The following is a 27235-nucleotide window of genomic DNA, read 5'->3' as shown; positions in this document are numbered from 1 at the left end:
CTACCGATATTGCTGTGCTTCCTCCTGCTGCTGCTGCTGCTGCTGATATTGCTGTGCTTCCTCCTCCTGCTGCTGCTGCTGATATTGCTGTGCTTCCTCCTCCTGCTGCTGCTGCTGATATTGCTGTGCTTCCTCCTCCTGCTGCTGCTGCCGATATTGCTGTGCTTCCTCCTGCTGCTGCTGCTGATATTGCTGTCTTTCCTCCTCCTCCTGCTGCTGCTGCTGCCGATATTGCTGTGCTTCCTCCTGCTGCTGCTGCTGATATTGCTGTCTTTCCTCCTCCTGCTGCTGCTGCCGATATTGCTGTCTTTCCTCCTCCTGCTGCTGCTGCTGATATTGCTGTCTTTCCTCCTCCTGCTGCTGCTGCTGATATTGCTGTGCTTCCTCCTGCTGCTGCTGCTGATATTGCTGTGCTTCCTCCTGCTGCTGCTGCTGCTGCCGATATTGCTGTGCTTCCTCCTGCTGCTGCTGCTGATATTGCTGTCTTTCCTCCTGCTGCTGCTGCTGCTGATATTGCTGTCTTTCCTCCTCCTGCTGCTGCTGCTGATATTGCTGTGCTTCCTCCTGCTGCTGCTGCTGATATTGCTGTCTTTCCTCCTCCTGCTGCTGCTGCTGCTGCCGATATTGCTGTCTTTCCTCCTCCTGCTGCTGCTGCTGATATTGCTGTGCTTCCTCCTGCTGCTGCTGCTGATATTGCTGTGCTTCCTCCTGCTGCTGCTGCTGATATTGCTGTCTTTCCTCCTCCTGCTGCTGCTGCCGATATTGCTGTCTTTCCTCCTCCTGCTGCTGCTGCTGCTGATATTGCTGTCTTTCCTCCTCCTGCTGCTGCTGCTGATATTGCTGTGCTTCCTCCTGCTGCTGCTGCTGATATTGCTGTGCTTCCTCCTGCTGCTGCTGCTGCTGCCGATATTGTTGTGCTTCCTCCTGCTGCTGCTGCTGATATTGCTGTCTTTCCTCCTCCTGCTGCTGCTGCTGATATTGCTGTCTTTCCTCCTCCTGCTGCTGCTGCGGATATTGCTGTGCTTCCTCCTGCTGCTGCTGCTGATATTGCTGTCTTTCCTCCTCCTGCTGCTGCTGCTGATATTGCTGTCTTTCCTCCTCCTGCTGCTGCTGCTGATATTGCTGTCCTTCCTCCTCCTGCTGCTGCTGCCGATATTGCTGTGCTTCCTCCTGCTGCTGCTGCTGATATTGCTGTGCTTCCTCCTGCTGCTGCTGCTGCTGCTGATATTGCTGTCCTTCCTCCTGCTGCCGATATTGCTGTCTTTCCTCCTCCTGCTGCTGCTGCTGATATTGCTGTCTTTCCTCCTAGCTCCTGCTGCTGCTGCTGATATTGCTGTCTTTCATCCTCCTGCTGCTGCTGCTGCTGCCGATATTACTGTCGTGTTCTGGGTGTGAGAGGGGAAGGGCCACGCGGTGCGAGCTCCGCGGAAAACAATATATAACTAGGGACATTTCAGTGATACAGGAACTAAACACAGTCAGATAACTTTTAAAGTGTGTCTCAACATATTAAGCAATATATCATAGTGATTACCATCCGACCGTTTGTGTTCAAGGAAAAATAAGTGAAATTCGTGTGTAGTGAAGGCCTGCCCTCGTGGTGCCAGGAGGCCTTAGGCGATAGTTGCCAAGTCGTCAATATATCACATCCCTCGCTATTGATACATCAAGTAATCAGTGTCCATAGTGCTAAGCTCTCTGTGCAAAACCTGTGTCTATTATAAAAAAAAATTAGATAACATATTTTAATATCAAGTGAACAATTTATACACAAAATAATTCCGTCGTGTGTATGTAAACAAGGGCCACTTGGAGGTAGGCCCACCCCAGTACCCTCTGTGTGTGTATTTTTTCAAATAGTGTAACGTACTCAGGTAACTAGTGCCCAGACACAGAAACTAGACGCCTCCGCTGTAAGATAACTAGTGGGAAAATGCAAGTAATGTAATCTAACAAGTGAACAGAACAAATTAAGAGTGCGACACGTGGTAGCAACACTGACCGTCCATACAGCCTCCTGCAGGCTTTTCGCTTTGGTGTCCATAGGGAATGGAAAGGATGGGAGAGGTAGGGGGATGGGGAGATGAAATTCAGGAAGAGGATGCGGGTGTAGAGAGAGAGGAGGTTTGAAAGTTTGGTGGCCTGTCCACCATGGGTTGACATATGTGTATGTGTCCTTAGTTTGCATATGTGTTATGTTGGGTTGTCAGTACATTGGCTGGGGGGGGGGGGGCTAGTGTTTGTGCCCTTGTTGGTGTCCTAAAGCACTAGAGCCGATGGAGTTGGCTGAAGGAGGCTAATCTTAGCAACATCAGGGTAGTTACACTTCTGACGCCACCACAAATGGTTTTTTGGTTTTATATTTTTTTTGTAGGAGTTTTATTTATTTTTTTTTTTATTTTTTTTTTATTTATTTGTTTATTATTTTTGTCTTCTTCTTTATTCTTCATTTGGTGTAGATCGAGTCCGGGATGGGCCACTCATCTGGGTGGTCTGGCAGGCCGCTTAGTATCTGAGGTCTTGGGAAGGCCTCATCACGGATGTGTCTGATCACTTACTGTTGGAGAGTGATTCTTGTGGTTGTGTGTGGTGGTTCGTGGATCTCGTAGTCGCTGGTGATGTTTTCTGCTACGAAGGGATCTTCGGGGTCTGGGACATACATGTTCTTCATGCGGTACAACTGTCTTCTGGCCAGGTAGCTGAGCCTGGTGTTCATTGGCTTCATGTTGAGCGTCTCATGGATCAGGTCAGTTCTTACCCTGTCCCTCAGAGTCAGGCCCGCTGCAAAGCGAAGTGCTTTGTTTTGTACTCGTTGGATCTTCAGCATGTTGGTGTTGTTGGTGAGGTTCAGGGGGACGTAAGGGTATTCCAGGCTAGGCCTTATGATCATGCTGTACAGGTGGAGCTTGACGTGGGATGGGGCTTGCTTGAAACGGAAGAGCCTCGCCAGTGAGCCCCGGGCCATCGCTGTCTTCTGGGATACGTACTGGGAGGAGTTGAGTAGCCTGTTGAAGTTGTAACCGAGCACTGTGTTGGAGTTTGAGATGGCTATGGGTTATCTTGAGATGATCTTGACATGATTTCGGGGCTTTTTAGTGTCCCCGCGGCCCGGTCCTCGACCAGGCCTCCACCCCCAGGAAGCAGCCCGTGACAGTTGACTAACTCCCAGGTACCTATTTACTGCTAGGTAACAGGGGCATTCAGGGTGAAAGAAACTTTGCCCATTTGTTTCTGCCTCGTGCGGGAATCGAACCCGCGCCACAGAATTACGAGTCCTGCGCGCTATCCACCAGGTTACGAGGCCCCCCTACAGGGGTTCACCCCTGATTCTTATCCCCCCCCCCCTCATTTTCGATTGAGAAGGCCATACAGCCGACAGTGCTTAATTGGATCTTTTCTGGGTTAGTGGTGATCCTCCATTTCCTTTCCCAGTTAGCAGTCCTGGCTAGTTCTACGTTTGCCTTACGGGTTACAGTTGCGTGCTTGGCCGCTTGGCTGCTAGGGTTAGATGTTATTACGTGTGTTACGTCGTCCGCAAATTGCACGATAATGGTGTCCCTATACTCTGGTTGGGGCAGGTCGTTTACAAAGATGTTGAAGAGAACCGGGCTCAAGCATGATCCTTGGGGGACTCCAGCTGTTGGGGTGAAGGCTGCGGCCTCTTTTGCCTTGAAGCTGGGGGTAACGCCTATTCTTAAGGAAATTTCTGATCAGCCTGAGGAGGGTCCAGTTTTGCGCTGGTAAGTCTGCTAATTTATACACCAGACCATCGTGCCACAGGCTGTCGAAGGCCTTGTGTACGTCCCTCGTCGCAATCAAAGCTACCTGTTTTTGCTTGCGAATTGAGCTTACGGCGTCGTAGATGATGTTTATTGCGTGCTGGGTTGCAGGCCTATCTCAAGTTGGTAAACACCCACGGCCAGCACCCACGGTCAACACCCACGGTCAACACCCCCACCGGTCAACACCCACGGCCAGCACCCACGGCCAGCACCCACGGCCAACACCCACGGTCAACCCCCCCACCGGTCAACACCCCACCTTGTAAGACCACCACCACAAAAATGTCTTTGATAAAAACGTGCAAAGAATGCAACATGAAGGTAGATTACCAACAGAGCTTTCAATGCCAACTCTGTTCAGCAGCCATACACAAAAAATGTGCCAACATGACTAACAATCCAAGGAGTAATGGTCCCAGTGACCACTCTGTGTACTGACTCTGCAAAAAGGATGATGTAACTTTTTTGAAGATGATGGAAATCCTGGATTAAACTCCCGCCTAAAACAGAGAATCACTAATAAATGCCTGCATAGCAATTTCTAATGTCTTCAGACAAACTGTACATGACACCAAGGTACAACCAAATGTGGCACAGAGCTCGGTGGCAGCGGCGCCGAAGCAGAGCGCCGAGTTGGGGGCACCGGAGCAGAGCACAGTGTCGGGGACGCCGCAGCAGAGTGCGGTAGCGGCGCCGGAGCAGAGCGCCGAGTTGGGGGCACCGGAGCAGAGCACAGTGTCGGGGACGCCGCAGCAGAGTGCGGTCCCTGGCAAAGGGAAACAAACAAAAGAAGGCCCCAAAATCTGTTGGTATTACAAATGGGCTACCTGTAAACATGGGATATCGGGAAGAACAAATGGAACATGTAAGTACGATCACCCTAGAAAGTGCAGAAACCTCCTCAATACAGGTAAATGTACCAAAAGCTGTGAATTATTTCACCCAGAAATTTGCAAGAACTCTTTGGACAGGAAAGAGTGCTGAATGTCCAGCTTTTCATATAAGAGGTACCAGGCGAATAAAACCGACAGACTACCACTATGAAAACAGCCACTACTCCATCGACCGGGATAATTTTTTAGCAAGAGGAGGAGGAGAAGAATGGCTAAAAATGACCAGACTCTACCACCAACTCGGTCAAATGCTGTAGAGGACACAAACACAGTGCCCTCCTTACCAGAGCCTCAGATATTAACACCAATTAAAGCATCCAGCACTTCCACTAACACGATAACATCATTTATATTTGCCAACATCCAGGGTATAAAAACACGCAAATCCAACAAAGTTCACTTTATAGATGGTCTCCTTCATGAGGCAAATGCAGTGTTTGCAGCCCTAACGGAAACTCACACAAAGGACTACCTTAATGGTGAAATATGGATCTCAGAGTACAATCTTTTCAGATGTGATAGGAAACACCGGCTTCAGGGTGGGGTCAGCCTCTACATCAAAGACACACTCATCTGTACTGAGCTGATAAACACCTCAAATGATATAGTGGAAGTGCTGATAATCAAAATAGAGATCCTAAATGTAGTTATTGTCCTTGTATATAAGTCACTGGAGACAAACCCTCAGCAGTTTAAAGACCAACTAATGAAAACAGAACACTGCTTGGAAAACCTCACAAATCCAGCTCCGAACATCATCCTGCTTGGGGACTTCAACCTACGGCACCTGAAATGGAAGCACCTGGCTAATACAGTAATATCAGAAAGAATACCAAGAAGTAGCCTAAATGAACAGGCACATGCAAATGACCTGCTACGGATGTGCGATAGGTTTGCCTTAAACCAGCAAATAGTAGAACCAACTAGGAAGGAGAACACGCTGGACCTCATTTTCTCTAATAATGCTGAATTGATCAGGAACATAATGATTACAAATACCTGTTACTCAGATCATAACTTAATTGAAGTTCTGACAAGCAGTGGGAATAGACCTTCAAAACCAGTCCAGATTCCCGGTGGAGGAGATTTCAGCAAATTCAACTTCAATAATAAACAGATAAACTGGGAGCAAATAAACCAGGACTTCACAGAAATAAACTGGGAAGAACAGCTAGAAAATGCAAACCTGAACCAGTGCCTGGAAAAAATAAGCTCAGTAGCACTAGAAATATGTTCAAACCGCATACCCCTAAGAAAAAAGAGGAAGATATGCAGATTGGAACGGGACCGTCGTTCCCTCTATAGGCGAAGAAAACGAATTGTGGAGCAACTTGAGAGTCGCACCCTATCTCAAGAACGGCGAAGAAGGTTGGATAGAGAAATAGAAACAATTGAACAGAAGCTACAAGAATCATACAAAACCCAGGAGAGGCAAAGAGAGCAAAAGGCCATCAGTGAAATAGAGAGAAATCCGAAATATTTTTTCTCCTATGCAAAATCAAGATAAAAAACCACATCTAGTATCGGGCCCCTGCGAAAGGGAGATGGAACTTTCACCGATGACAACAAAGAAATAAGCGAGTTACTGAGGAAGCAGTACGACTCTGTTTTCAGCGAGCCACTGAACGCACTAAAGATTGATAACCCAAATGAATTTTTCATGGATATGATACCAACATCAAATCATATATCAGACGTCATCCTATCCCCACTGGATTTTGAAGAAGCCATAAACAGTATGCCTATGCACTCTGCACCAGGCCCGGATTCTTGGAACTCCATATTCATCAAGAAATGTAAAAAATCACTATTGCAGGCCCTTCACATTCTGTGGAGACAAAGCCTAGATACTGGCGTTATTCCTGATATACTAAAAACAGCAGAGATAGCACCACTCCATAAAGGAGGAAATAAGGCAGAGGCAAAAAATTACAGACCGATAGTACTAACATCGCACATCATAAATATTTTTGAGAGAGTGCTAAGAAGTAAGATCACAAAATACATGGAATCACAGCATCTCCATAACCCCGGACAACATGGTTTCAGAACAGGGCGCTCTTGCCTGTCGCAGTTGCTGGACAACTAAGATATGGCATTAGATGCTATGGAAGACAAACAAAACGCTGATGTAATTTACACAGATTTCGCAAAAGCATTTGATAAATGTGACCATGGCGTTATTGCACATAAAATGCGTTCAAAAGGAATTACCGGAAAAATAGGCAGATGAAGCTACAATTTCCTGACTAACAGAACCCAATGTGTAATAGTCAACAAAATAAAATCCAGCCCATCAACCGTGAAGAGCTCAGTCCCCCAGGGTACTGTGCTTGCTCCAGTACTTTTTCTCATCCTCATATCGGACATAGACAAGAACACAACCTACAGCACTGTATCATCCTTTGCAGATGACACTAGGATTTTCATGAGAGTTGGCAACATAGAGGACACGGCAAACCTCCAATCAGATGTAGATCAGGTATTTCTATGGGCTACAGAAATTAATATGGTGTTTAACGAAGATAAGTTCCAGCTCATAAATGCGCTACGGAAAAAATGAAAATATAAAAACGGAAACCACGTACAAAACTCAGGCAAATCATAACATAGAACGTAAAGGCAATGTAAAGGACCTGGGTGTACTGATGTCGGAAGACCTTACCTTTAAAGAACACAATAAAGTAGCCGTCACAACTGCAAGAAAATTGACAGGTTGGATAACAAGAACTTTTCACACTAGAGATGCTATACCGATGATGATACTTTTCAAAACGCTTGTGCTCTCTAGAGTGGAGTACTGCTGCACAATGACAGCCCCTTTCAAAGCTGGAGAAATTGCCGACCTGGAGAGCGTGCAGAGATCCTTTACTGCTAGAATCCACTCAGTAAAACATCTAAATTACTGGGACCGACTAAAGAGCCTAAATCTGTATTCCCTTGAGCGCAGGCGGGAGAGATACATAATAATTTACACGTGGAAAATATTAGAGGGGCTGGTCCCAAACCTGCACACAGAAATAACATCACATGAGAATAATACAGAATACCTCCGTTGAAAAGCAGAGGTGCAACAGGTACTCTGAGAGAGAACTCTATCAACATCAGAGGCCCGAGACTGTTCAACACGCTTCCACTACACATAAGGGGCATAACTGACCGACCCCTCACAGTGTTCAAGAGAGAACTCTATCAACATCAGAGGCCCGAGACTGTTCAACACGCTTCCACTACACATAAGGGACATAACTGGCCGACCCCTCACAGTGTTCAAGAGAGAACTATCAACATCAGAGGCCCGAGACTGTTCAACACGCTTCCACTACACATAAGGGACATAACTGGCCGACCCCTCACAGTGTTCAAGAGAGAACTATCAACATCAGAGGCCCGAGACTGTTCAACACGCTTCCACTACACATAAGTGACATAACTGGCCGACCCCTCACAGTGTTCAAGAGAGAACTGGATAAGCACCTCCAAAGGATACCTGATCAACCAGGCTGTGACTCATACGTCAGGCTGCGAGCAGCCGCGTCCAACAGCCTGGTTGATCAGTCCGGCAACCAGGAGGCCTGGTCGACGACCGGGCCCCGGGAACACTAAGCCCAGGAAGCACCTGAAGGTAACCTCAAGGTAAGGTCCTTCCTCCTGCTCCTGCTGCTGCTGCCGATATTGCTGCAATTCCTCTTCCCTACTTTCTTCCTTGTTGGTGAACGTGGTGCTGTTACAACAGCAGCAACAGGTAGCACAGCAGGAGCAGGTAGCAGCAGCAGCAGCAGTGAAAGCAGTAACACGAAGTAGTTGTGAAAGAGAAGTGGTGGTGGAGGTCAGTGTCATCCCTCCCTCAGGTAACTGGAGCTGGAGGGAACAGGTCCTCCTTATCATGGCTAATATCACTTCCTCCCTCTCACTGGCTCCCTGGGAGCTGGGGCTGTTGTTGTTGTTGTTGTTCTTGTGTGTGTGTGTGTAATTACCTAAGTGTAGTTACAGGATGAGAGCTACGCTCGTGGTGTCCCGTCTTCGCAGCACTCTTTGTCATATAACGCTTTGAAACTACTGACGGTCTTGGCCTCCACCACCTTCTCACCTAACTTGTTCCAACCGTCTACCACTCTGTTTGCGAAAGTGAATTTTCATATATTTCTTCAGTATCTGTGTTTAGCTAGTTTATATCTATGACCTCTTCTTCTTAAAGTTCCAGGTCTCAGGAAATATTCCTTATCAATTTTATCAATTCCTGTTACTATTTTGTATGTAGTGATCATATCGCCTCTTTTTATTGTCTTCTAGTTTTGGCATATTTAATGCCTCTAACCTCTCCTCGTAGCTCTTGCCCTTCAGTTCTGGGAGCCACTTAGTAGCATGTCTTTGCACCTTTTCCAGTTTGTTGATGTGCTTCTTAAGATATGGGCACCACACAACCGCTGCATATTCTAGCTTTGGCCTAACAAAAGTCATGAACAATTTCTTTAGTATATCGCCATCCATGTATTTAAATGCAATTCTGAAGTTAGAAAGCGTGGCATAGGCTCCTCGCACAATATTCTTTATGTGGTCCTCAGGTGATAGTTTTCTATCTAGAACCACCTCTAGATCTCTTTCTTTATCAGAATTCTTTAAAGATTTCTCACATAATATATAGGTTGTGTGGGGTCTATGTTCTCCTATTCCACATTCCATAACATGGCATTTATTAACATTAAATTCCATTTGCCAAGTGGTGCTCCATATACTTATTTTGTCCAGGTCTTCTTGAAGGGCATGACAATCATCTAAGTTTCTTATCCTTCCTATTATCTTAGCATCATCAGCAAACATGTTCATATAATTCTGTATACCAACTAGTAGATCATTTATGTAGACAATAAACATCACTGGTGCAAGAACTGAACCCTGTGGTACTCCACTTGTGACATTTCTCCAGTCCGATACATTGCCTCTGATCACAGCCCTCATTTTTCTATCAGTCAGAAAATTTTCACATTCATGTTAGAAGCTTACCTGTCACCCCTCCAATATTTTCAGTTTCCAGAACAACCTCTTATGTGGAAGTCTGTCGAAAGCATTTTAAAGGTCCAGATAGATGCAGTCAACCCAACCATCTCTTTCCTGTAATATCTCTGTTGCTCGATCATAGAAACTGAGTAAATTCGATACACAGAATCTTCCAGATCGAAAACCATACTGTCTGTCTGATATTATATAATTTCTCTCCAGGTGTTCTACCCATTTAGTTTTAATTATTTTTCCAATATTTTGACTATTACACTTGTCAATGATACAGGTCTATAATTAAGGGGGGTCTTCCCTGCTTCCACTTTTGTAGATTGGAACTATGTTAGCCTTTTTCCACATATCAGCTACAACTCCTGTAAACAGGGATGCCTGAAAAATCAGTTGAAGTGGAATGCTGAGCTCAGGTGCACATTCTCTCAGAACCCATGGTGAAACTCCATCTGGACCAACTGCTTTGTTCTTATTTAGCTCCTTGAGCATTTTTTCCACTTCGTCTTAGACACCTCTATATGCTCTATGTTGTTCTCTGGAATTCTTATTGTGTCTGGTTCCCTGAAGATTTCATTTTGTACAAACACACTTTGTAACTTTTCGTTTACTGTTTCACACATTTCCTTTTCATTTTCTGTGAATCTATGTGTGTGTGTGTGTGTGTGTGTGTGTGTGTGTGTGTGTGTGTGTGTGTGTGTGTGTGTGTGTGTGTGTGTGTGTGTGTGCAGGAGGATATACTCGCCCATGAGTGACTAGAGAGGAGTGAGGTGAAGCACTTCACCTCCGCCTCCTGACCTTGCTTCACCTCTTGCGTTATAATTGACCTGTTGCCCATGCCAGTTTACTCTCACTTGAGATCCACTGACCTTCTCCACCTGGTCAGTTTCCCTCAGTATCTTGTATGTTATACTCTCTCTCTCTCTCTCTCTCTCTCTCTCTCTCTCTCTCTCTCTCTCTCTCTCTCTCTCTCTCTCTCTCTCTCTCTCTCTCTCTCTTTCTTTCTCTCTCTCTCTCTCTCTCTCTCTCTCTCTCTCTCTCTCTCTTTCTTTCTCTCTCTCTCTCTCTCTCTCTCTCTCTCTCTCTCTCTCTCTCTCTTTCTCTCTCTCTCTCTCTCTCTCTCTCTCTCTCTCTCTCTCTCTCTCTCTCTCTCTCTCTCTCTCTCTCTCTCTCTCTCTCTCTCTCTCTCTCTCTCTCTATATATATATATATATATATATATATATTTAATATATTATAAAATCAAAGGGGTAAGTGGCTGCACTTGAGTCTTTAACCCCTTTTCCCCTCTTTGTCCTTCCACAAACGCCCTTCACTCTTTTCCCCTTCTCTGCGAAAATGTATTTTTTTTATTAATACATTAGATACATGTGCATTTGTGCAGCTGCCCTAGACTATATGAAGGGGAGTACAGTGTGTGTCACAAAGCTAGCTACGTGATGCTAAAAGTCCCCATCACACAGGATGTTAGTCATACAGGGCCATATGTTCAGTAGTCTGCACTGGCAGACTCTGGGTGCATTATGAGGATATCTTCAAGAACACGAGAGGTAATAAAGTAATTGCAAAGCTCCAGGTACCTCACGCCAACTGGTCTGAAAGGTCTAATAACTGGGCATTCAGTGATGTAGTGTGGGAGATCATGCCGGTTCCTGCTCACAGAGTTTGCACCTGGAGTGCTTAGGATTGGGAGACCCGTCACCTGTAGCCACCTGCCACAGGTAACGGTAGACACCTGCCACAGGTAACGGTAGCCACCTGCCACAGGTAACGGTAGCCACCTGCCACAGGTAACGGTAGCCACCTGCCACAGGTAACGGTAGACACCTGCCACAGGTAACGGTAGCCACCTGCCACAGGTAACGGTAGCCACCTGCCACAGGTAACGGTAGCCACCTGCCACAGGTAACGGTAGCCACCTGCCACAGGTAACGGTAGCCACCTGCCACAGGTAACGGTAGCCACCTGCCACAGGTAACAGTAGCCACCTGCCACAGGTAACAGTAGCCACCTGCCACAGGTAACGGTAGCCACCTGCCACAGGTAACGGTAGCCACCTGCCACAGGTAACGGTAGCCACCTGCCACAGGTAACGGTAGCCACCTGCCACAGGTAACGGTAGCCACCTGCCACAGGTAACGGTAGCCACCTGCCACAGGTAACGGTAGCCACCTGCCACAGGTAACGGTAGCCACCTGCCACAGGTAACGGTAGCCACCTGCCACAGGTAACGGTAGCCACCTGCCACAGGTAACGGTAGCCACCTGCCACAGGTAACGGTAGCCACCTTCCATAGATAACGGTAGCCACCTGCCACAGGTAACGGTAGCCACCTGCCACAGGTAACGGTAGCCACCTGCCACAGGTAACGGTAGCCACCTGCCACAGGTAACGGTAGCCACCTGCCACAGGTAACGGTAACCCAACCTGATCCTGACAACCACTGTGTCGCACAGTCTGGTCGACGTTTTGTGCTGCCCATAGATATAGGTTTCAGTTCTGAACAACTCATAGCTTTTAATACTAGTGCTTTCAGTACACACAGAAATCACAATTGCGTGATGCATCAAATGAACAAATCCACAAGGGCCATGGCGAGGATTCGAACCTGCGTCCGAGAGCATCCCAGACGCTGTCTTAAGTCTATTAAGCTCAGTCGATTAAGGCAGCGTCTGGGATGCTCTCGGACGCAGGTTCGAATCCTCGTCACGGCCCTTGTGGATTTGTTCATCAGTGCTTTCAGGTCGTTGGGAGGCTGTAATTTCTTTCCTATCAGACCTGAGTGTTTGGACCAATATAGTTTTGACAGCAGAGATGGGGATACCTAGATCTAATTCAACTTCATCCTTGTTACACGCTAATTTAGCAGCAATGTCTGTCTCATTATGATGGGTTATATTTATGTGTGAAGGTATCCATACAAAGGAGATTCGAGACCCTTTACTCTGTGCAGCGATTAGGTCATTTATAATTGGTAGTATGACGTTCATGCTGTCGATCTTCCAGGAGAAGTTTTCGTTTGAAGAGCAGACTTTGAATCACAGAATATTATTCCTCCTCCAATGTTTTTTAATGTACTGGTAGCTAGGTGTAGTGCTGCTAGTTCTGCTTGTGTGGAGGTCAGCCAGTTGTTTAACCTGACACTGACAGTCTTTGTGCAAATATTATTTCTATAAAACCTACATGCCGCTGCAGTCCGTCCAGTAGAGGATTGGACTGAGCTGTCGGTGTAGACACAGTGCTCGTGAGATCTTAAACTCTCGATGGAGGAGGCAATTGTTTCAAGAGTGACAGCTTTGAGAAGAGCAAGATTCTCATTACCTTTCTTGGTGACAGGTGTGTATGATACTTGAATGGTGGGGTACAGATAAAGAGGAATATCAGAGACAGGTAGATTGCACTTAAAAGAAATGTTAAGTTTAATGAGATTGTAGGCATTTTTGCTCGAGAAAAAGTATTATAAAGCATTGAAAATTCTATGGGAAACACACCAAATATTTCACTCTTGACTTTGAAATTCGCACAGGATTCTTTGTAAATATTAATATTGCTTGAAGTATTTTATTTAACTTGGGCTAGTCGAGGTCGGTCTATGTCTGTTCCTTATCTCAGACCATTTTCTTTCGCAAAATTGAGTGAGGCTGGCCGTGAGCGTCTGGCCTCCACCTTGGACAGACAGACAGAGACAGGTAAACTTTCTCTGATATAGACTCATTAGTATTCTTCATTTTTATAAAGCAATTCAATTTCAAACTTCCATTCTATATACTATCACCCCTGGCCGACCCATCCACCACCCCTGGCTGACCCGTCCACCACCCCTGGCCGACCCGTCCACCACCCCTGGCCACCCGTCCACCACCCCTGGCCGACCCGTCCACCACCCTTGGCCGACCCGTCCACCACCCTTGGCCGACCCGTCCACCACCCTTGGCCGACCCGTCCACCACCCTTGGCCGACCCGTCCATCACCCCTGGCCGACCTGTCCATCACCCCTGGCCGACCCGTCCACCACCCTTGGCCGACCCGTCCATCACCCCTGGCCGAACCGTCCACCACCCTTGGCCGACCCGTCCACCACCCTTGGCTGACCCGTCCACCACCCCCGGCCGACCGGTCCACCACCCCTGGCCGACCCGTCCACCACCCCTGGCCGACCCGTCCACCACCCTTGGCCGACCCGTCCACCACCCTTGGCCGACCCGTCCACCACCCTTGGCCGACCCGTCCACCACCCCTGGCCGACCCGTCCACCACCCCTGGCCGACCCGTCCACCACTCCTGGCTGACCCGTCCACCACCCCTAGCCGACCCGTCCACCACCCCTGGCCGACCCGTCCACCACCCCTGGCCGACCCGTCCACCACCCCTGGCCGACCCGTCCACCACCCCTGGCCGACCCGTCCACCACCCCTGGCCGACCCGTCCACCACTCCTGGCTGACCCGTCCACCACCTCTGGCTGACCCGTCCACCACCCCTGGCCGACCCGTCCACCACCCCTGGCCGACCCGTCCACCACCCCTGGCCGACCCGTCCACCACTCCTGGCTGACCCGTCCACCACCCCTGGCTGACCCGTCCACCACTCCTGGCTGACCCGTCCACCACCCTTGGCCGACCCGTCCACCACCCTTGGCCGACCCGTCCACCACCCCTGGCTGACCCGTCCACCACCCCTGGCCGACCCGTCCACCACCCCTGGCTGACCCGTCCACCACCCCTGGCCGACCCGTCCACCAGCCCTGGCCGACCCGTCCACCACCCCTGGCCGACCCGTCCACCACCTCTGGCCGACCCGTCCACCACCCCTGGCCGACCCGTCCACCACCCCTGGCCGACCCGTCCACCACCCCTGGCCGACCCGTCCACCACTCCTGGCTGACCCGTCCACCACCCCTGGCCGACCCGTCCACCACTCCTGGCTGACCCGTCCACCACCCCTGGCCGACCCGTCCACCACCCCTGGCCGACCCGTCCACCACCCCTGGCCGACCCGTCCACCACCCCTGGCCGACCCGTCCACCACTCCTGGCTGACCCGTCCACCACCCCTGGCTGACCCGTCCACCACCCCTGGCCGACCCGTCCACCACCCCTGGCCGACCCGTCCACCACTCCTGGCTGACCCGTCCACCACCCCTAGCCGACCCGTCCACCACCCCTGGCCGACCCGTCCACCACCCCTGGCCGACCCGTCCACCACCCCTGGCCGACCCGTCCACCACCCTTGGCCGACCCGTCCACCACCCTTGGCCGACCCGTCCACCACCCTTGGCCGACCCGTCCATCACCCCTGGCCGACCCGTCCATCACCCCTGGCCGACCCGTCCACCACCCTTGGCCGACCCGTCCACCACCCCTGGCCGACCCAGAACCACACATCAGTGGCCAGATATGAGACAGGACTGAGGCAGACAGGGCGTCAAAGAGGAGGGCTGGAGGTGTAGTGACTCAGATAAGGCTACTGAACCCTTTGTCAGAGTTAAATTGCTTATTTATGGGACATGAAGGATTCGACCCCGGGAAGGGGCAAGGATGAGAGAGGTTCAATAGACTCCATAGAGGTCAGGAGACTTGTTGCGTGTCTCCAAGACGCACTGTGACGCACACAGGAGGCTGTTGTGACTGTACTCACCTGGTTGTGCTTGCGGGGGTTGAGCTTTAGCTCTTTGGTCCCGCCTCTCAACTCTCTATCATCTGGTGTACAGGTTCCTGAGCCTACTGGGCTCTATCATATGTACATTTGAAACTGTGTATGGAGTCAACCTCCACCACATCACTGCCTAATGCATTCCATCTGTTAACTACTCTGACACTGAAAAATTTCTTTCTAACGTCTCTGTTGCTCATGTAGGTACTAAGTTTCCACCTGTGTCCCCTTGTTCGTGTCCCACCCGTGCTGAAGAGTTTGGCTTTGTCCACCCTGTTAATTCCCCTGAGAATTTTGTAGGTGGTTATCATGTCTCCCCTTACTCTTCTGTTTTCCAGGGATGTGAGGTTCAGCTCCTTTAGCCTTTCCTCGTAGCTCATACCTCTTAGTTCCGGGACGAGCCTGGTGGCATACCGCCGAATCTTCTCTAACTTTGTCTTGTGTTTAATTAGGTATGGACTCCAGGCTGGCGCTGCATATTCCAGGATTGGTCTGACATAAGTGGTATACAGGGTTCTAAACGATTCCTTACACAAGTTTCTAAAGGCAGTTCGTATGTTGGCCAGTCTAGCATATGCCGCTGATGATATCCTTTTGATGTGGGCCTCTGGGGACAGGTTCGGTGTGATATCGACCCCCAGATCTTTCTCTCTATTTGACTCTTGCAGGATTTCACCTCCCAGATGGTAACTTGTGTTCAGCCTCCTGTTACTGTGTGGGATACTCTGTTGTTTTTCCTGACCGTACTTATATGTGTCGCCGCCCTTCGGAGGCTAGCGTCTTCACAGCAGAACTTTATGCTATTCTCTATGCTCTCCGTCTCTTGCTTTCTCATTGTCGATCCTCCTTTGTTGTTGTCGTTGACTCTCGTAGTGCCCTCATGGCTCTAGGCTCCTTTAATACTGTCCATCCGGTGGTAATCGAGATTCAACATTGGCTGTTTCTTATGTCTAGTAAATTTTAATTGGTAGAGTTGTGCTGGGTTCCCAGCCATATTGGTGTTTCTTTAAATGAGCGTGCGGATGCTGCCGCTAAGGAAGCTATCCGTTCTTGTCCCATATTCCGTAAAGGTATTCCTTATTCCGACTTTTATGCTGTTAATCATTCCTCCATCCTTGCCCGTTGGCAGGGTTGTTGGTCCTCTGTGGTTGGTAACAAGCTGTGTACTCTCAAACGTAGTGTGTCCCCGTGGCCTTCCTCCTGCCACCGTAACCGGCGGTGGGAAGCTGCTTTGGCACGGCTGCGGGTTGGTCATACCCGCTTAACCCACAGTCACTTAATGGAGCGCTGCCCTGTTCCTTATTGTATAAATTGCGTTGTTCCTCTTACAGTTGTGCATATCCTTGTTGATTGTCCTGACTTCCAGGACGAGCGTGTGTGTTGCTTTCCGACCGCCCCTCGCGGTCACTTGTCCCTCGATAGAATTCTAGGTGAATCGGATACTTTTGATATCATTCGCCTTATGCGTTTTTGTTCTCGTATTGGCATCCTTGGTGATAATTAGCGCCCCCTGATTATCCCGCACATATGATGGTGCTACACAACCTTCCCGGTTTGGTGCCTTCTTTTGATAATTACTTACTTATTTCTCCATCAGCTTGCATGGCATGCAAGTTAAGAGACACTGGCCTGTAGTTCAGTGCTTGCTGTCTATGTGTTCCGTGTTGCTGGTATTGTGATGACGCTCTCAACTCACTCCAGTCGCCAACATGCCATCGAACCTAGTAAACAATAGCGTCGTGTACCCCCCCATCGAAATAGATCCCAAGATTGTGTACCCGAAGGTAGTGTACCACAGGGTAGTGTACCACAGGGTCCTTACGTACCAGCGTGTGTACTGACCGGACGATTAGTTGATTGATGAAGATTAAGCCACCGAAGAGGTAGCACGGGCATGAATAGCCCGTAAGTGGTAGATGTTTTGGAGCGAATGTGATCTTTAGTCGTGAATGATTGGACAGGTGTCCCAGCGTGTGTATACACAGTGTGGAAAGATAATGTCTGGTTGATACCTGGTTGATGGGGTTCTGGGAGTTCTTCTACTCCCCAAGCCCGGACCGAGGCCAGGCTCGACTTGTGAGTCTGGTCCACCAGGCTGTTGCTTGGAGCGGCCCGCAGGCCCACATACCCACCACAGCCCGGCTGATCCGGAACTTCTCTTAGAAACCGTCCAGTTTTCTCTTGAAGATGTCCACGGTTGTTCCGGCAATATTTCTTATAGTCGCTGGGAGGACGTTGAACAACCGCGGACCTCTGATGTTTATACAGTGTTCTCTGATTGTGCCTATCGCACCTCTGCTCTTCACTGGTTCAATCTTGCATTTTCTTCCATATCGTTCACTCCAGTACGTTGTTATTTTACTGTGGAGATTTGGGACCTGACCCTCCAGTATTTTCCATGTGTATATTATTTGGTATCTCTCTCGTCTCCTTTCTAGTGAGTACATTTGGAGAGCTTTGAGACGATCCCAATAATTTAGGTGTTTTATCTCGTCTATGCGCGCCGTATATGTTCTCTGTATTCCCTCAATTTCAGCAATCTCTCCTGCTCTGGAGGGGGAAGTGAGTACTGAGCAGTACTCGAGACGGGACAACACCAGTGACTTTAAGAGTACAACCATTGTGATGGGATCTCTGGATTTGAAAGTTCTCGTAATTCATCCGATCATTTTTCTGGCTGACGCGATATTTTCTTGGTTATGCTCCCTAAACGTTAGGTCATCAGACATTATTATTCCCAAATCCTTGACATGCTGTTTTTCTACTATGGGAAGATTCGATTGTGTATTGTACCCTGTATTATGTTTCAGATCCTCATTTTTGCCGTACCTGAGTACCTGAAATTTATCACTGTTAAACATCATGTTATTTTCTGCTGCTCAATCGAAAACTTTGTTGACATCTGCTTGTAGTTTTTCAATGTCTTCAGCAGAGGTAATTTTCATGCTGATTTTTGTGTCATCTGCAAAGGACGACACGAAGCTGTGACGTGTATTTTTGTCTATATCAGATATGAAAATAAGGAACAGTAGCGGTGCAAGGACTGTACCTTGAGGTACAGAGCTTTTTACATCGCTTGGACTCGATTTTATCTGATTGACTGTTACTCTGTGTTCTGTTCGACAGGAAATTGAGTATCCAGCATCCTACTTTTCCAGTTATTTCCATTGACCTCATTTTGTGAGCTATCACCCCATGGTCACATTTGTCGAACGCCTTTGCAAAGTCTGTGTATACAATATCTGCATTTTGCTTTTCTTCTAGGGCTTCTGTGATTTTGTCATAGTGGTCGAGTAACTGTGACAGACCGGATCTTCCCGCTCTAAATCCATGTTGTCCTGGATTGTGCAATTCATTGTTTTCCATAAAACTAGAAATTTGATTCCTAATCACTCTTTCAAACACTTTTATTATGTGTGATGTTAGTGCAACTGGCCTACAATTTTTTGCCAAGGCTTTACTCCCCCCCTTGTGCAACGGAGATATATCTGCAGATTTAAGTGCTGCTGGTATCGCCCCTGTATCCAGGCTCTTTCTCCATATTACGCTGAGTGCTCTCGCTACTGGTACTTTACATTTCTTTATGAATATTGAATTCCATGAGTCAGGCCCAGGAGCCGAGTGCATAGGCATATTGTCAATTTATCTTTCAAAGTCTTCCGAGTTTGTGGTAATATCCGTTATATTATCTGCAGCTTGAATGTCATTCATAAAGAAGCTGTCTGGGTCATCAACTTTCATGTTGTTTATTGGTGTGCTAAACATAGCCTCATACTGGCTTCTTAGAATTTCACTAATCTCTTTGTTGTCCTCTGTGTACGTACCTTCATTTGTAATTAACGGTCCAATACTGGTCGAGGTTTTGGATTTTGATTTTGCGTATGTGAAAAATATTTCGGATTTTTCCTTATCTCTTGTATAGCTTTCTGTTCCAATTCCATTTCCTCAGACTCATATGATCGCTTCAACGTTTGTTCTATTTCTTCGATCTCCCTGTTTAGGCTTATTTTCCTTGCTTGTGATAGTTGTGTCTGCCGAAGCATTTCCGTTATTTTTTTCCATCTCCTGTACAGTCGTGTGCGTTCTCTTTCTAGAGTGGTCCTCTTTCTGCCCCTCCTCACAGGCACGTGCTTCAAGCAGACCTTGTAAGCTTCAGCTGTCAGTTGAGCTATTCCCTGTGTGGGAGTTTTGTCGCTTAAGACCGTCTCCCATTGAATGGTTGCATGGTCTACATTTATTTTTTCCCAGTCAATCCTCTTATTGTTGAAATTGAATTGTTTGAATATTCCTTCTCGCTTGTTGGGTCTCTTAGACCTACTACCGTTATTTATGCTAGTTCGCACTTCAAGAACTAACTTTCGTGAAGACTTGGTACCTTACCTACCTTGAGGTGATTTCGGGGCCCAGTGACCCTGCGGCCCGGTCCTCGACCAGGCCTCCTCGTTGCTGGACTGGTCAACCAGGCTGTTGGATTGTGGTAAGATTACTTCCCACAGTACCAGAGCTTTTATGTAACTTTTCTCAGTATGGGGAAGCCTTCAGACTCCCCATTACATTCAGTCACTCTGAACAGTAGCAAGTAGCACGGGCTATGGTGATCCCGTAGTGGACCTACATGGCACAGGAGCGGGGCTGTAACGGGAACTTCACCTGTCTGTGGTGCGACGCTTCATACACCGCCTGAGGACCGTGTGAAGTCCCGCCGTGTCGTGTGATCCTACGTACTAACGTCCAGCGGCTTCGTAAAGCCACAAGGTATCCGACAATGTCATTATCTCCTAAGCTCTTGACCTGACCTGCTGTCAGGTCAAGAGGTCCTGATTTCAGACGTCATGAAAATTGCAGGGGGTCATTATATGAGCTGACATTTCTAAAAAGGTGGCACTTGGGGCCGACCTCAACTGGCCTATGCCACCCATATACTCTTGAAAATTTGAAAGAGGTTAGCCCAAAGCCTCTGACATTTAACTGTGGACACACTCACTTTCTGTAATAGATATTGATAGATGAGTTTGGGTGGATACGGAGTGACTACTCCAATGTAGAAATGGTTGAAGAAAGTGTTCTAATCTATTATACGTGGAACTGTAAAGTTTAGAGGACTTATGAGCTCACTTTGGGATGGGGTTAGGTTTCTTTACCACCAGGGCTGGTAAAGACCACCACCACCACCAGGGCTGGTAAAGACCACCACCACCACCAGGGCTGGTAAAGACCCACCACCACCACCAGGGCTGGTAAAGACCACCACCACCACCAGGGCTGGTAAAGACCCACCACCGCCAGGGCTGGTAAACACCCACCACCAGGGCTGGTAAAGACCCACCACCACCAGGGCTGATAAAGACCCACCACCACCACCAGGGCTGGTAAAGATCCACCACCACCAGGGCTGGTAAAGACCCACCACCACCAGGGCTGATAAAGACCCACTACCACCAGGGCTGGTAAAGACCCACCACCACCACCAGGGCTGGTAAAGATCCACCACCACCAGGGCTGGTAAAGACCCACCACCACCACCAGGGCTGATAAAGACCCACCACCACCACCAGGGCTGGTAAAGATCCACCACCACCAGGGCTGGTAAAGACCCACCACCACCACCAGGGCTGGTAAAGACCCACTACCACCAGGGCTGGTAAAGACCCACCACCACCACCAGGGCTGGTAAAGATCCACCACCACCAGGGCTGGTAAAGATCCACCACCACCAGGGCTGATAAAGACCCACCACCACCACCAGGGCTGGTAAAGATCCACCACCACCAGGGCTGGTAAAGACCCACCACCACCAGGGCTGATAAAGACCCACTACCACCAGGGCTGATAAAGACCCACCACCAGGGCTGGTAAAGACCCACCACCAGGGCTGGTAAAGACCCACCACCACCAGGGCTGGTAAAGACCACCACCACCAGGGCTGGTAAAGACCCACCACCACCAGGGCTGGTAAAGACCCACCACCACCAGGGCTGGTAAAGACCCACCACCACCACCAGGGCTGGAAAAGACCCACCACCACCAGGGCTGGTAAAGACCCACCACCACCAGGGCTGGTAAAGACCCACCACCACCAAGGCTGGTAAAGACCCACCACCACCAGGGCTGGTAAAGACCCACCACCACCAGGGCTGGTAAAGACCACCACCACCACCAGGGCTGGTAAAGACCACCACCACCAGGGCTGGTAAAGACCCACCACCACCAGGGCTGGTAAAGACCACCACCACCACCAGGGCTGGTAAAGACCACCACCACCACCAGGGCTGGTAAAGACCCACCACCACCAGGGCTGGTAAAGACCCACCACCACCAGGACTGGTAAAGACCCACCACCACCAGGGCTGGTAAAGACCACCACCACCACCAGGGCTGGTAAAGACCACCACCACCAGGGCTGGTAAAGACCACCACCACCAGGGCTGGTAAAGACCACCACCACCAGGGCTGGTAAAGACCACCACCACCAGGGCTGGTAAAGACCACCACCACCACCAGGGCTGGTAAAGACCCACCACCACCACCAGGGCTGGTAAAGACCCACCACCACCACCAGGGCTGGTAAAGACCACCACCACCACCAGGGCTGGTAAAGACCCACCACCACCAAGGCTGGTAAAGACCACCACCAACACCAGGGCTGGTAAAGACCACCACCACCAAGGCTGGTAAAGACCCACCACCAGGGCTGGTAAAGACCCACCACCACCAGGGCTGGTAAAGACCCACCACCACCACCAGGGCTGGTAAAGACCCACCACCACCACCAGGGCTGGTAAAGACCCACCACCACCACCAGGGCTGGTAAAGACCCACCACCACCACCAGGGCTGGTAAAGACCACCACCACCAGGGCTGGTAAAGACCCACCACCACCAGGGCTGGTAAAGACCACCACCACCAGGGCTGGTAAAGACCCACCACCACCAGGGCTGGTAAAGACCCACCACCACCACCAGGGCTGGTAAAGACCCACCACCACCACCAGGGCTGGTAAAGACCACCACCACCAGGGCTGGTAAAGACCCACCACCACCAGGGCTGGTAAAGACCACCACCAGGGCTGGTAAAGACCACCACCACCAGGGCTGGTAAAGACCCACCACCAGGGCTGGGAAGGGAACACAGGGACCTTGTGAGGTCCCCGAGTGCTCCTCCAGCCTCCCGCCCCAAGATGGCGTCTCATCTCTTATCTTTCCTCATCTTCAGAGAGAAATTCTCAGTGAGGAAAAAACTTGGTGAAGAAACTGGAGGTGAGTCAGCGGGTGACTTCCTCACCTTATACAGCGACCCCCACACACCTACACACACACCCCACACACCTCACACACACACACACCCCACACACACCCCCACACACACACACACCCAAGTCTCACCTGACGTAGAGGGGGAGGGAGGGAGGAGTAGGACTGAGAGCAAGTGAGGAGAGAGGGAGGAAGACTGATGAGTCTATAACATGAGTTTCAAGAAGAGTCACCTACGTTATACTCTCTCATACTTATGAGTCTCTTATACCGTCTCTTGAGGTATAATACCACTGGTCATACAGCCTCATGCCTCATCCATACGAGGCAGCTCGTGTATGTTTTCACCTGAAGTCATTCATATACGTATAACCTACGCTTGAAACAATCCAGACATGACAGATCAAATGTGTGTTAATCTTGCAGCCCGTCTCAAGGTCTAGGAATGACAAATACGTTTTCAGTAGATTACTTTTTTACATTTTATTAAGCAGAGCTTCGCTCCTACCTGTGTTGGGCCCACACCTCCATGCTGCACCCACGTACTGCAAATACCAATAACTACTAACACATATAACCCAACCCAACCTAACCTAGCATAACCTAACCTAACCCAACCTAACCTAACCTATAAAACAATTTATATTATTCATTATAGTATGAATAGTATGAACCTGTTTGGGATCAGTCACATATTAGACGGGAATGAGGAGCATGCTGTTAACACCAACCATTACAAACACGGCCCAAACATCTACCTTAACCTGTCCTCTCTCATTATGCACAAAACACTAAAATAGAACAATATTAATTTATATTTGAAAAGAAAATATATTTGATTACACAGAAAAAAGAAGTTACTAATACGCTTTTTGTGGGAGCAGCGACTTGGGGAGTAACAGTCTAGGAGAGTACAGTCTGGGGAGTACAGTCTGGGGAGTACAGTCTGGAGAGTACAGTCTGGGGAGTAACAGTCTGGGGAGTACAGTCTGGGGAGTACAGTCTGGAGAGTACAGTCTAGGGAGTAACAGTCTGGGGAGTACAGTCTGGGGAGTACAGTCTGGAGAGTACAGTCTAGGGAGTACAGTCTAGGGAGTAACAGTCTGGGGAGTACAGTCTAGGGAGTAACAGTCTGGGGAGTACAGTCTAGGGAGTAACAGTCTGGGGAGTACAGTCTAGGGAGTAACAGTCTGGGGAGTACAGTTGTCGGAAAATCCGACACCATTTAATAATATCATACAGACAGATAATATTGCTGTATTGTATAAACAAGTTACCCATAGAAAATGTAACTTGTAGTGGAATTCCCGTCTATAGAAAACGGGATATCATTACCACATACTATTATAAATTCACCACCTATTATGGTGGGAATTATTATTTTTTTTTTTTTGAGATATATACAAGAGTTGTTACATTCTTGTACAGCCACTAGTACGCGTAGCGTTTCGGGCAAGTCCTTAATCCTATGGTCCCTGGAATACGATCCCCTGCCACGAAGAATCGTTTTTTCATCCAAGTACACATTTTACTGTTGCGTTAAACAGAGGCTACAGTTAAGGAATTGCGCTCAGTAAATCCTCCCCAGCCAGGATGCGAACCCATGACATAGCGCTTGCGGAACGCCAGGCGAGTGTCTTACCACTACACCACGGAGACTGCTAAATGTATTCTTAAATACATTAGTCTTTGGACTTTACCTTCATAAAAACATCTCATATAAATTAACTTAATTATCAGAATTAAAATTAGAGTAAATGTGACCCTTCTTTCACTTACTATCATCTGGACAATGTAGGCCAGTAGCATCAGTCGTGAGGGAGTGGTCAGCCATTGTTATTGTACTTAGACCAGAGGCATGGGAGCAATTCGGCTCCTGTTAATTTTACTTAGACGAAGTGTTATGGAAACCAAAGGTGTACCATCATCAACACGCTGTCAACAAATACAAGTTAAGTGTTCTGCCGAAACCCATTTATCTATCATTTGTGGCCATTAATGTCATTAGATAGGGTTAGCCGGTTAGATCACGAGATCGCCTCATACTAAAGATAATTAAGCCCAGGTCTTTATGGTTCCTTGTACAGTGTTTTCTCTGATATAGATGTCATATATTAGGATTCTGGCTTTACAGCTAGCGCCCTTTTGACAGGTCAAGACGAGGAAGCAAGACTTTGTGCACCAGTTACTGGGTGATGGAAGCTACCTCAAAGAGGATAATTTGGTGTCTACATCCTGGTTATACCTGGTGGACTAAGGCCTGCTGTACAATAAGATAAGGAACCTCTTCAATGTGTAGTCTAATACTGTAGTTTGATTGGCTGCATATATATATAAATTTAATATAAACCCCCCTAATGTGTAGAGGATCGATTTGTGAGATTATGAGATTATTGCAGAAATACAGTCCACTTAACATCATACAAATTGCTATCGAAGTATATAAATTAATGTAAATATAAATTCTATATAAATTCATATAAATTAAATAAATATAAATCTCACAGGTCGGTTCCCACAACAGTCTGGAGAGTACAGTCTAGGGAGTAACAGTCTAGGGAGTAACAGTCTGGGGAGTACAGTCTGGGGAGTACAGTCTAGGGAGTAACAGTCTGGGGAGTACAGTCTGGGGAGTACAGTCTGGGGAGTACAGTCTGGGGAGTACAGTCTGGGGAGTAACAGTCTAGGGAGCAACAGTCTGGGGAGTACAGTCTAGGGAGTAACAGTCTGGGGAGTACAGTCTGGGGAGTACAGTCTGGGGAGTACAGTCTAGGGAGTAACAGTCTAGGGAGTAACAGTCTGGGGAGTACAGTCTGGGGAGTACAGTCTGGGGAGTACAGTCTGGGGAGTACAGTCTAGGGAGTAACAGTCTAGGGAGTAACAGTCTGGGGAGTACAGTCTAGGGAGTAACAGTCTAGGGAGTAACAGTCTAGGGAGTAACAGTCTGGGGAGTACAGTCTGGAGAGTACAGTCTAGGGAGTACAGTCTAGGGAGTAACAGTCTGGGGAGTACAGTCTAGGGAGTAACAGTCTGGGGAGTACAGTCTGGGGAGTACAGTCTGGAGAGTACAGTCTAGGGAGTACAGTCTAGGGAGTAACAGTCTGGGGAGTACAGTCTAGGGAGTAACAGTCTGGGGAGTACAGTCTAGGGAGTAACAGTCTGGGGAGTACAGTCTAGGGAGTAACAGTCTGGGGAGTACAGTTGTCGGAAAATCCGACACCATTTAATAATATCATACAGACAGATAATATTGCTGTATTGTATAAACAAGTTACCCATAGAAAATGTAACTTGTAGTGGAATTCCCGTCTATAGAAAACGGGATATCATTACCACATACTATTATAAATTCACCACCTATTATGGTGGGAATTATTATTTTTTTTTTTTTTGAGATATATACAAGAGTTGTTACATTCTTGTACAGCCACTAGTACGCGTAGCGTTTCGGGCAAGTCCTTAATCCTATGGTCCCTGGAATACGATCCCCTGCCGCGAAGAATCGTTTTTTCATCCAAGTACACATTTTACTGTTGCGTTAAACAGAGGCTACAGTTAAGGAATTGCGCTCAGTAAATCCTCCCCAGCCAGGATGCGAACCCATGACATAGCGCTTGCGGAACGCCAGGCGAGTGTCTTACCACTACACCACGGAGACTGCTAAATGTATTCTTAAATACATTAGTCTTTGGACTTTACCATCATAAAAACATCTCATATAAATTAACTTAATTATCAGAATTAAAATTAGAGTAAATGTGACCCTTCTTTCACTTACTATCATCTGGACAATGTAGGCCAGTAGCATCAGTCGTGAGGGAGTGGTCAGCCATTGTTATTGTACTTAGACCAGAGGCATGGGAGCAATTCGGCTCCTGTTAATTTTACTTAGACGAAGTGTTATGGAAACCAAAGGTGTACCATCATCAACACGCTGTCAACAAATACAAGTTAAGTGTTCTGCCGAAACCCATTTATCTATCATTTGTGGCCATTAATGTCATTAGATAGGGTTAGCCGGTTAGATCACGAGATCGCCTCATACTAAAGATAATTAAGCCCAGGTCTTTATGGTTCCTTGTACAGTGTTTTCTCTGATATAGATGTCATATATTAGGATTCTGGCTTTACAGCTAGCGCCCTTTTGACAGGTCAAGACGAGGAAGCAAGACTTTGTGCACCAGTTACTGGGTGATGGAAGCTACCTCAAAGAGGATAATTTGGTGTCTACATCCTGGTTATACCTGGTGGACTAAGGCCTGCTGTACAATAAGATAAGGAACCTCTTCAATGTGTAGTCTAATACTGTAGTTTGATTGGCTGCATATATATATAAATTTAATATAAACCCCCCTAATGTGTAGAGGATCGATTTGTGAGATTATGAGATTATTGCAGAAATACAGTCCACTTAACATCATACAAATTGCTATCGAAGTATATAAATTAATGTAAATATAAATTCTATATAAATTCATATAAATTAAATAAATATAAATCTCACAGGTCGGTTCCAACAACAGTCTGGAGAGTACAGTCTAGGGAGTAACAGTCTAGGGAGTAACAGTCTGGGGAGTACAGTCTGGGGAGTACAGTCTAGGGAGTAACAGTCTGGGGAGTACAGTCTGGGGAGTACAGTCTGGGGAGTAACA

General features: G+C 48.0%; 1 protein-coding gene across 1 annotated transcript; it reads right to left on the bottom strand.

Annotated features, from left to right (window-relative positions):
• Nucleotides 1-26416, bottom strand: LOC138357885 (adenylate cyclase, terminal-differentiation specific-like). Its single transcript, XM_069315049.1, has 4 exons — nucleotides 26362-26416; nucleotides 4310-4548; nucleotides 559-1281; nucleotides 1-504 (listed from the first exon to the last, which is right to left on the bottom strand). The coding sequence occupies exons 1-4, from the start codon at nucleotides 26414-26416 to the stop codon at nucleotides 1-3; spliced, it is 1521 nt and encodes a 506-aa protein (XP_069171150.1).
• Between the last annotated feature and the right edge of the window lie 819 nt (nucleotides 26417-27235).

Source organism: Procambarus clarkii, chromosome 80 (assembly GCF_040958095.1).
Source record: "Procambarus clarkii isolate CNS0578487 chromosome 80, FALCON_Pclarkii_2.0, whole genome shotgun sequence".
NCBI classification, from domain to species: Eukaryota; Metazoa; Arthropoda; class Malacostraca; order Decapoda; family Cambaridae; genus Procambarus; species Procambarus clarkii.
This window is presented reverse-complemented; position numbering and strand designations above follow the sequence as displayed.

Coding starts and splice junctions, on each gene's coding strand:
- LOC138357885 (XM_069315049.1), bottom strand. CDS start 26,416: ATGGCTGACCACTCCCTCACGACTGATGCTACTGGCCTACATTGTCCA. Junction 4,549..26,361: donor CCTACATTGTCCAGATGATA/GTAAGTGAAAGA, acceptor TCCCTTTGCCAG/GGACCGCACTCTGCTGCGGC. Junction 1,282..4,309: donor CATTAGAAATTGCTATGCAG/GCATTTATTAGT, acceptor CAATATCAGCAG/CAGCAGCAGGAGGAGGAAAG.